The 11377-nt window shown below is 40.2% G+C and overlaps 1 protein-coding gene across 1 annotated transcript; it reads right to left on the minus strand.

The window, feature by feature from the left end:
• Positions 1-1559: 1559 nt before the first annotated feature.
• On the minus strand, positions 1560-5130 carry LOC131237932 (AAA-ATPase At3g50940-like). Its single transcript, XM_058236021.1, has 2 exons — positions 4073-5130; positions 1560-2228 (listed from the first exon to the last, which is right to left on the minus strand). The coding sequence occupies exons 1-2, from the start codon at positions 5069-5071 to the stop codon at positions 1719-1721; spliced, it is 1509 nt and encodes a 502-aa protein (XP_058092004.1). The 5' UTR covers positions 5072-5130; the 3' UTR covers positions 1560-1718.
• Between the last annotated feature and the right edge of the window lie 6247 nt (positions 5131-11377).

Below are 11377 nucleotides of genomic sequence, written 5' to 3' on the forward strand. Positions count from 1 at the left end.
GGATGGACAGCATGGATATATAAAAAAAAATCATTAATGTGGGCCCGACGATGAGGATAACACCCACTAAGGTGTCACCGGGTGACACTTAATCTGCTCCCAATCGTCGGTTGGAAAACAATAGAACCCTATTCACGAGACTTGTGGTAGGTACGTGGAGAGCGTGGCTACTACGTGGAGAGCCTAGCTAGTGCCTAGAGTTGGGCATCAGTCAAGTCGTACCGAGTTGATTGAGTCCAACTCGACTCAATTCAATTTTTCGAGAACGTGACCAAAACTCGATTTAATCCGAACCAAGTTCAATAAGGCTGACTTAATCTAATCCGAATCCTTGCTGGCCTAATTCGATCCGAGTCCAATTTGGTTTGAGAAACTGAATCAAGTCAGATTGAGTTTAGGGAGAGAGAGGGACAGAAATGATGAGAGAAAGAAGGAGATGTGAGAAATTGGAAGAGAAAGAAGGAGAAAAAGGCGGAGAAAAAGAAGGAAAAGAGGAAAATCGAGAGAGAAAGGAGGAGAGATGGCTGGGTGTGGGGCCTCATTCAGGTAGAGAAAGAGGGGTTAGAGTTCATTTGGATTTCAGATCGGATCAGTTTAAATTGACCACGATTCGAACTCAATTCGATATACGATCGGATTTGAGTGATCCTACTCAATCCACACTAATAAAGGCCTTCAGTTTGGTTTGGATCGGGCCAGATTCACTAGATCGAGTTAGATTCTACCCAACTCTACTAGCACCACATCATTTGGAATTTTATGAGATCTAACCCATTCATCGGTTACCCGGTCTCTTGGTCACGCTATATGCCAGAAATCATGGCTATTTCAATTTTAACTAGGGCACACTAGGAAATCATTGGGATGCAATACTCACCGTTAGTTTTGTTTAGTGCCCACCTTGGTTTCTATATTTCATCGAGTCTATTCATATACGTAAAATATCAGGATGTAAGTATTAAACAAAACCTCATTTGGGCCATAACATGTTAATTTAAAGGTTTTTGTATAATTTATCAAAAGTGTCCCGTTTGAATCTTGTGTCAGCTCGAATTATGGGATCAATGGCAAAAAATGAGTGTTGTACGTGCAGATGTACGGGGTAGATTCAATACTCTTAAAGTCCATCACATTGCAAAAACGGTAGGCATGCTGCTTTCGTAAGTGCAAAGGTTACACGAGACTTCTTTTGTTTTTTTTGTTTTTTTCTTTTTTTTCCTAGTCAATAAAAGGTGAATTGATAACTTAAAACAGAGTTTTACTCAGGCAGCATTTGATCCCGCGTTTCCTGCCAACGTGTCACTTCCGTGGGTTATCCAATCAGTGAGGAAAAAGTTGGGACCCACCAAAAACACCAGTTGGAAAGGAAATCAGACCGTTGCTTATCAAGGGTGCCCACCTGATGAGTGTATCTACGTGAAAATGATGAGTTCCACCTTTTCTACGGCTCTGATGTCATATGATTCTGTCGATTGGTGAAAATGATAAGTTCCACCTCCTGCATCAAATGATTATCTGTGGTAAGAAATACCGATACCACCGAAAATGCCCCTGCTAGGTGACGAAATTGCCCCTGCTGGGCTTCCTCACAAAGTAAGAAAGCATCTATTACAGTGAAACCCCTCCCCCATTCTAGTGGTTTTACATAGGTTTCTATTCGGTGCATAAAGCTGGTGGGTATTTGTTTAAAAGCAGTTATTATATAGTACAAGAATAGATCACTTGTTATTTTCCATTCCCTGCCCGTTTTGCTCCTCTGCCTTAGTTTCCTTCCCACTCTGCACTTCGTCCTTCCCTTCCTTTCCATTTTGTCCCTTGTCTTTGGTTTCCCGCACGTTTTGAGACTCGCTTTCTTCCTTAGCTTTGGCTTCGAGATCTTCAATCTTCTTCCTCTGGATGAATCCGATGAGTCCTTGAAGGGTCACGTCCGGACAGTCGCTCTTCATCAGCTCCTCGGCCACCTGCGCCGGTGTGACTTCCACCTCCGCTATCAGCCGTTGGATATCACCGAAGAGCGGATGGTCGTCGATCATGAGGTAGTTCTTTGCCAGGGTCTTGAATCCGCAGAAGCTGCAGTAGGACATGTGGATGTGCATGTCCATGCGTCCCGGCCGCATTAGTGCGGGGTCCAGCTTGTCCTTGTGATTTGTGGTGAAGATGATGATCCTCTCATCGCCGCAGCTCGACCACAGGCCGTCTATGAAGTTGAGAAGCCCTGAAAGGGTCATCTGCGCCAGAATCAAAACCAAAACGTTATGAGAGAGATGATAAACGTTTTAAAAGAGAGGAATGCATTATTTCAAGGTTATGGTAAAAGATTAAGGGCATTTTGCGCAGTTTCTGAGAACTTTTACAAGTCAGCTTTTTATTTAGGGTGATCCTAGTTTGATAGCGAATGTGGACGGTCCAATCGACCGATCTTGGCCGTGCATTGGGTCAAGCCTATTAAGTCATGGGCTGGGATGCAAATATGAAGGAGATTGGATGATCCTAACAATCCGAAATTTACCCTTCCTTATTTAGGCGTCTGTTTTCCGAACAATGGTTGGGATGGTTAAGATTTCTTTGATTCTTCGGGACCACAAGCAATCCATAACAGGGGTTCAGAGAATGGACGGTTAGAATCATCCGATCTGTGGTATGTTTTCTCCACGACACATGGAGCAGTCTTCAAAACCTGACGACTTGACTCGAAGTCTCGACCTTGTAGACTTGGGTCGACTCTATGTTAAAATAATTAAACTAAAAACATTTATAATAGAAAAATTAATATAAAATTAGTTCATTTTTTAACAAATATTATACAGATGCTTCAGGGCATCATAAGTTACTGTGCTTCAGGGCATCATAAAATTAGTTTGACACTTTGATAATTCAATTGATTGATCTACACCATCCACTAGCTCTAACGCGGTTCTCATGCTCTACCATGTAAACATTACATCAATCTGACAATATTAACCCTATGATCAGTTCCATTCAATATGGATGGTCAAGATCATTTACATAAAAACAAGTGCAATCAACAATTTGATCAATCTAATCGTTGGGTCCAACATAGATCGTCACTTTTGATAGGTTATCATAACCAGTCATCCATGGCTTAGAAGAAAAGGATAGTTAGAAAACTAAGGACAAACTAGTGATGGATTGGATCATCCAATCAATGCGATTTTTACACGGAAGCCATTAAAATATGCTCTATACTTCATAGAGAATTCCGATGGATTGATTGGAATGTGCAAGCGACCATACGCAACTAGGAGCCCTATGAGTGCTATGAGACCAAAGATAAGTAAGTTTGGTTTATGATTAGTTATACCTAACTTTTTTTAAATTTAAAAGTAATTAATCATTTCAGTTAATTTTTTAAAACTTTTTTACTTTTCTTAAGTGTTTGAAGAAAGGCATTGGAGAGACAAAGAGATAAGAAGCTAATAAGTATGTTGTTTGCTAAATATACTTATCCTTTTAATATCTAAAAGATGAGATAAGCTATTTATTGCGTAACTTATCTTAAGTAACTTATGATCCAAAAGCCCCCAAACTGAGTGGGCTTGGAATCTAACTGAGTTGACTAGTAGACTTTGGAGTTGTTGACTAGCCTGGTGCGTAGACCACAGGATCTGAAGGTATCTACGTGCGATTTTGAGGACCTCTCCACAAAGATGAAGATCCACGGTCTACCTAGCTACTACGGAGTGGAGGATTTGATAACCCTTTTGATTTTATGGTTAAGATGACTTTCAGGTTTTGATTAACGTTTAGATAATCTAAAGTTGGGCTTGTTAGACAAGGATATTAATTTTCTCTCTCTTAGATATTCTTCTAGACACGGCAGTGGTGAGACTGACTCACTACTCACTAGTGGTCGTGGGCCCCACAGGCCCCTATCTAACGCGAGTCGAGTCAGCCAGTTTTGTAACTATGCCGTGAGGTGTGTGTTCAGGGCCTAATTGACAGTCCAGATTAATTCACTGGGCTGTCCACATTAACCCTTGCAATAACAGCAAATTACCAACCAGGGTTTCCTCACTAAATGCCAAAAATGCCCCTTGGTCCATGCGCTCACCTGATTCTCCTCTCGAAAGTTTGGTCTCCCCTCTGCATCCACAGTCACCGGTGTTTCACGATCTTTAAAATCAACCGTGCAATCTATGTCCTCGATGACGAGGATCGATTGATTAGCGGTCCTGATCAGCAATCGCCTGAGATCGGAATTCCGCTTCACGTCAGTCAGCTCCAAGTCATAGACGTCGAAATTCAGGAAATTCGCCATTGCAGCGATCAAACTCGATTTGCCGGTACCAGGTGGGCCATACAACAGATAACCACGCTTCCAAGCTTTCCCCACTCTCTTATAAAACTCCTTCCTCTTCACAAACCTATCCAGATCGTCCATCAATGCCTGCTTCACCTCCGAATCCATCGCCACCGTTGAAAACGTCGCTGGATGGTTGAGTTTGACCGAAGTCCATACACCTCCCATGTGCCTAAACATTTGTTCATTATCGAGCGTGTGCAGCTTCAGTGTCTTCTTCTCTTCCTTCAACGCCTTGGATCTGCTGAGAAGGAATGGCAAGTAGGAGTGCAAGACCTTGTCCTTGTGTTTCTTGTGGAAGCTGAGCTGGAACGACCGGGCCTCAGATTGCACGACGGAATTGAGGTGGTTGGAGGAGTAGAAGACGTTCTTTTGGTTCTCTATGTAGACCAACCGCCATTGGAGCTTCATACCTTGGAAGATATCGACGATCTCCTCGCCTCTCTCCATGGACATTGAAAAGTCCTTCTCGTTGTCGTGTTTGAAGACTTTGAGCCTTTTCATCGGCCAGGCGTTCTTGGATCCGAGGTAGATCTGAGCAGCATCGTAGAGTTCATTTGCGGAGAAGCCATCAAATTCTTCGATGACGATGGTGAGTTGGGAGGAGAAGCGGTTGAGGAAGGTGTAGAGGGTTGAGAAGAGGAGGTCTTGGAAGTGGCGGGGTAGCAGCTCATTGGCGATCGTGCGGATGACCATCGCCGATGCTGCGACGGAGGCCGCTGTTGATAGCATGGCTTTTGCTGAAGACATGGCGTTGGTGTGTGTGTGTGTGTGTGTGTGTGAGAGAGAGAGAGAGAGAGAGAGAGAGTCTTGGATGTTCTGGGGCAATGTTATGGGTTGGGGTTTTATAGAAATAAAAGAAATGGCATTGTTTCCCGCGAGTTGATTTTCAGGTCAATGGACTGTGTCATTTACTTTATTTTCAAGGTTATTTCTACGAGGGACTGGATCTTCCACAAATGTTGGTTAAAAAAAAATAAAAAAATAAAAAACCCTCACATGTAGGGGGTGTACATCGGGCCGAACCAAGTCGAACTGGCTCAACCCGGCCTGGCCTGGTCACCGGGCCAACATGTCCAACCCGAACCCGGCACGGTCAGCAATCGGGCGAGTTCGGGCCAGTTTCGGACCCACGATTTGGACGGCCTTGATTTCTTGACTCTAATCCATCTACTCCATGGGAAAAGCTTTGGCAGGTAACTTGAACGGCCTTAATTTTTGGAAAGGACTTTTATCATAGATTTTTGGGACTTTGCTCCATCTATAAAGGGACCCACGATTTGGACGGCCTGGATTGCTGTAAATGGTTAGGGTAACTGGGTAAGAATTTAGGAATATATATATATATATATATATATATATATATATATATATATATATATATATATAGAGGCTAAGTCGGGCCAGGTCGAGTCGGGTTTTGGGCTGAGTTGGGCCGAGTTGGAACCTATTCGAACTTGGCCCAACCTCAGTTCCGAATTGGGCTGAGTTGAGCTTTTTCAGGCCGAGTCGAGCGAGTTAATCGGGCTAGTTCAGTTCGTGTATAGCCCTACTCACATGCTTTTAAAGTCTATTAAAAAGGAGAACTAATTCGGTTAGGTCCAGATAATACCTCGGTGAGGCCGTGACCGTGGCCCACCTTGATGTATGTGTTATACATCTATGCTATCCATCCCTTTTGCCCTCTCATTTTAGTCATGGCCATGTTCATCCCTATTATCGCTATTTCTCATGAGAATCAATTCGAATAGATTATGTGTGCTATGTATAGATCCACATAGTGTATGTGAAGATTTTCATAAGATTTCTTGATAGTACAATTGGAAGATATCAAATAAAAATATATAATTGTTTAAGCAATCAATAGAAGAACAACCTTGGAGCGGTTGCATAACATATGGCAGAAGAAGAAATAAAGGAGGTAAGTAGTAGTAATGGTTATATCAACTGTTAGAATGTAAAAAAATCTAAATGATTAGATTAATGTTATTAAATAGCAAATGAATTTACAAGCAAATAGGTCTCATAACAACCAAATCAAATCAAACATTAACTTTCAATTATCCTTCCAAATTATTAGTATTTTACATTCCGTAGTATAATTCTTTTATTTTCCTTATTAAGTAAATCGCATTTCTTAGTATAATTGTTTATTTTCAGTCCATTGTTTAGATTTTATAATGTAATCTGTAGTGTTAATTAAGTATGTGATAATTTTTATATGTATCAAAAAATTCTTTGATACAAAAGGCAAATGTGTAACATATCATCAGATGATAAACTCTACTCTCTAAATATCACTTGATCTTATTTACACATTAAACAAGTGATTGAATCGGCGACCGATCTCATTAGGTCTCGATCATTTGCCTATCTTAACATTTGAGGTCGTAATTGCTTGGTTTGAATTAAGCCACAATTTCAATTCTATCACGCCCACACTCGGACAGCCAAGCCAAACCAGTAGCAACAAGCCCCAAAAGGAAAGCACATCCAAATCTCATCCTTACGGGCTGTTCAACACGATTTTCACTAGGCCATATCAGGAGGTACGGGGGAATCCTCTAATCCAATTAGATGGGATTCTTATCCCAAAATAACTCCTCAGGACCGAGTGATTTTCTTTTCTTTTTCTCCTAGTTAATGAAGAAGTGGACACATTGGTCAATAGGATTTTCAGCTGAGCCAGAAAATCTTTGATACTCGGGCAGAGAGCGATGGATGATACTGAGGCACGGAGAGATCAGATGCTGCATACATGAAATACAAGTAAAACAATTAAACCGTTCAAACTATGGGGCTCACTTAATATGTAGTACAAGACAAAGATTGGTGAACATTTTTTGAACATAAAAATGAAAAAAAAAATCCAATGGTTCAGTTTCAACAAACAAGTGTATTCAAATCAGCTGTTATTATTGTTCCACCACTGTTCTTTTGGGACTGTGAACTACAGACATTAAGTTACACAATTTAATCGGTTCAGTTTGATCTATGTATGGCATGGTTTGCAATTTCTGAGTGCCTGCGTATCAAGCCTTATACACAGCCGGAGTATCAAATAACTCACGATAGCAGTTACTCTGACGGACCGCTGCTTGGTCAGTCAACCGCGACCAAGAAGTCTTTGTGGTAGGTTGAGATGAGGAAAAAAAGGTCCCTTGCCCAATGGTTTGATAATCCAGACCGTTGTTCTAGTTCATCCCTTCATCAATGGATCGTGAATCAAAAATTGAGTCCATACTCCTTGAGTCATTCCAACTACAGCCTGCCGCCTCTCCCGGGAAACATTGACCTTTAAAAATTAAAATACGACACACCATAGGAAACCACTGGGATGCAATACCCACCATTAGTTTCTTCAGGGCCCACCATAGTGCATATATTTCATACAATCCATTCTTCTGACTTATCGCATTAGGATGAAGGTATTTACCAAAAAACCATGCTATTCCAACACTCATTTGGGCCATAACTTAAGAATTTAGTGATTTTAGGTATAATTTCTAAGACTTGGCCCATCTGAATGTCGAATCAGCTTGATTTTGAGACCAAGAGAAAAGAAGGAGTGCGTACCTGATGGACGGTGTGGATTTATGTATTGGGCCTAATGAACAGTCCAGATCAGTGGATTGGATTTATAAGTGAAAAAACTGAGTCCACTGCAAAGTCTCGGCTCGAGGATCCTACAAGCCTTTAATCGGGTCTGTTATCTTCAACTACTAGTCTACTACGAAGGGTCGGTCCAGAGAAGAAGCTTGGGGAGCACGTCTAAGTGAATGAAAAATCAAAGGAGTAGATTTCTTCAATCTCCTGTCGGAAGATAATTTTGACTCATGAACACGTTAGCCGTCCATTGCACGTCAGTGATAAACGGGGGGAAATGATCATATGCGTTAGAACGCATGTGGATTTCCATGCGATCAAGCTGCATGGGCCTGCCGAGATGTGCAAGTACCATCCAAACCGTCCATTAGTTGCGCCCCACAACTTTAGACGTACATCTAAAGCTCTGTTCTGATCATGAACATATGGTGGGCCACACCAAAGGTAACAATGAGGGATGTTCGGGGAGGAGATACACACCACAGAAACTTCCATATAAAATGTGGGCTCCTCCCTGTTGTTTATTTGATATCCATTCCATTCACCAGCTGCGTCCCACGAGGATTGAGGGACAATTAAAAAAAAAAAAAATCCAGAATCTAGGTGGACAACATATAGGCACTAGGCATGAATGTATATTGCTCCCTGTGGTGTGTCCCATATGAGATTTTGATAGGGATGATTCCTGGCATGTACAGTGAAAATTAGTAGTCTCACTGGATGTACAGTTTGGATTGTACATGCACATCACAGGTGGGACCTTTACCGCTCAAACGTGTGTTGTCATTCCAAGATAAACCGGATGTTTTCAATTCTTTTCATTTGGGCATCTAAATTAAATCCTTGCATTCTCACTTTTTTGCCTTTTTGTTAGCTCGTTGGTACACCCCACTGTCAGTTCACACTTCACGGTTAGTCACCCCCGCTAGGAATCAATACCAAAACCTCACCGTTGAAACGAGGTATCTTTCACTCAGTCTACCTATTGAGCTTTGCATGTTCCGGTGTGTATTTGAATGGCTATGGTTTCATGTGCATACAGTCACCCATGTTTTCTCACTTGGAAAAGGTACGGTCACGCACGCTGACAAATGGTTGCACGTTTAAATGCACACACGTACTTGCAGAAAAAAACGTTATATTTGTAATTCTGAGCCAAGTGTGTGGGTGGTCTTTTCGTGGCTATGGGTGTGGATTGTTCCTTCTCTTTATTATTCCACTTTTATTTTTTCGACCGTTATCAAGGGGGATAATAAAATTATTTTTCCAGCCTTTAATAAAAGTAATTTTGTAAGGACCCACTGTGATGTCTATGTAACATCCACTCCATCCATTAGTTCTCATGGATCATTTTAGGATGCAAACTAAAAAAAATCTCAAGTGGGCCACATCACATAAAACAACGAAGATAGTGTAAGTGCTATGGTTTTATGCTCCTTTGGTTGTCAAATTTTGTGGTGCCAAAATCTCAATCTATGTCTTGCGTAGTTCATTGTTATAAATATTCAAGACATTGCATCACCGCTCTAAGCACTTTACTTCAAGTCAAGAACGAAGAACTACTTCAAAATACTTCAAGAAATGCAAGTACAAGCTAATACAGTAGAATACAAGTACAAGCTACAACAGTAGAAGTGATCTTGTTCAAGACTCAAGTCAGTGTACAACACAAGATGAATTGTTATTCAAGCTATAGAAGATCTCATGTTCAGTGCTACATCAAGTTCAAAGATCTCAAGCTTCACAATCTTCAAAGGTCATCTATCATCTGAAGATATGAAGTCTCGATGTTCATACCTCACTTTAAAGGTATGATTGACCTTAGATTGTCCTTAGGGTAGGTCATTTTGAATACATAATTCAATTGAATTATTTTGCATGGAATTGGACTGTTCTAAGACTAGTCCTGAACCTTGTTCGACTAATCCTAGCACTGCCTCGACCAGTCCAAGAAATTCCAAGACTAGTTCTAAGTTGGTTGCATTTTTTTGAAATTTTCTATTCGTCCACAACTAGTCCTGAACTCTGTTCGACCGATCGTGTGAACAATTTCGGCTCGTCCTACGACCAGTCTTGGTTCTACGACTCAAACTACAACAACCAATCTTTGAGTCCTACGACCAGTTGTGGGTATGCTACGACCAGTCGTAGAATAGTTTTATCCGATCGCGCTCAAAATTTTAAAAATTCGTTTCTCTTACGACCAGTCGTAGTGTCCTTAGGACCAGTTATAGTCGAGTTTCTGCAACTATAAATAAAGCACGAATTTCAGAGTTTCATAACTCAATTCAAGTAAAATCAAGGGATCACTCTGAGATAAGTTTGTGTTCATTTTAAGCTACTTTATGCATAATTTATATTCTCTTTTGTTAGCTCTATTAATTTGATTTTGTTTTTACATTCCAATCTTAATTGAAAATAAGAATTGTGATATTCCTTCTTCTTGAAATCAAAATCAAATATAGCTAGCCCAATTGGTTTAATTTAAAATTAATTAGAACCTAGAACCATTTTAAAGTGAGTATTGGACTTTGAACTTCTACATTCGATCTTCTACTCCGATTGGTTCTTCCGGGCTGCAACAAAAAGAGAAATTCAGGTATTTTACATTTATGTAAATTTTCATTTTTGTTTTATTTGAGATTAAGCTAGAAAAATCTCATTGTGTTGGTTATCTGAGGAGAGCCAGAAAACTCAGAAATGAGGGTTTTTGAATTGTGTAAGCCCTTTTCTAAAAAGACGCAATTGTGAAGGTTTTGGGTGAACCTGTGAAAACCTATTTTGATAGTGAACGCTAATATCCTCTGTGTAGGGATATTGAGAGTGGAATAGCAATCTGTGTGGTTGTTTTTTAACAGTTGGTGTATACACAGGCGAACCACTATAACTCTTTGTGTTTTGTGGATGTGTGATTTATATTTTTTATCTTTGATCATTTAGATTGTGGGATGTTTATGTGAATGTGAATGTTGTAATATTTACATTTCAAGCATTGTGGGGAATGTTGTAATAGTTTAGAATTCATTTCTTGCTATTTCATTTGTTTCCTTTCTGTTTGAGTTTTTGATATTCAATTTGTTCTAGAAATAAGGTTGTCCTGCTATAAACCTTTGATTTTTATGGTGTAAGGTTGTCCTTAGAACAACATTGATATCAACCTCTCTTTTTGAGGTTGCTTTACATTCCAATATAGTGATTTATTAATAGTACTATCTTTTATTCATTTATATATATTCCGCTGTTGTTGTTTAAATTTGGCATTGTCCTATTCACCCCCCTCTAGGACATATAACTTGGTCATTTCAAGTAGTATCAGAGCCTAATAGCTCGTTTTAATTCTTATTATTTGGATTTATTTCCTGAGCTAACCGATCTAAACTATATATAAGATGTCAAATTTTGATGGCCTTTCAGTCACTAGGCCTCCACCTTTTGATGGCACCAATTATG

The sequence above is a fragment of the Magnolia sinica genome, chromosome 2 (assembly GCF_029962835.1).
Source record: "Magnolia sinica isolate HGM2019 chromosome 2, MsV1, whole genome shotgun sequence".
NCBI lineage: Eukaryota > Viridiplantae > Streptophyta > Magnoliopsida > Magnoliales > Magnoliaceae > Magnolia > Magnolia sinica.

What these genes read in the sequence shown, in the direction of transcription:
- LOC131237932 (XM_058236021.1), bottom strand. Translation starts at nt 5,071, where the DNA reads ATGTCTTCAGCAAAAGCCATGCTATCAACAGCGGCCTCCGTCGCAGCA. An exon ending in ACTTTCGAGAGGAGAATCAG is followed by an intron (nt 2,229 to 4,072) that starts GTGAGCGCATGG and finishes ATTCTGGCGCAG; the next exon opens with ATGACCCTTTCAGGGCTTCT.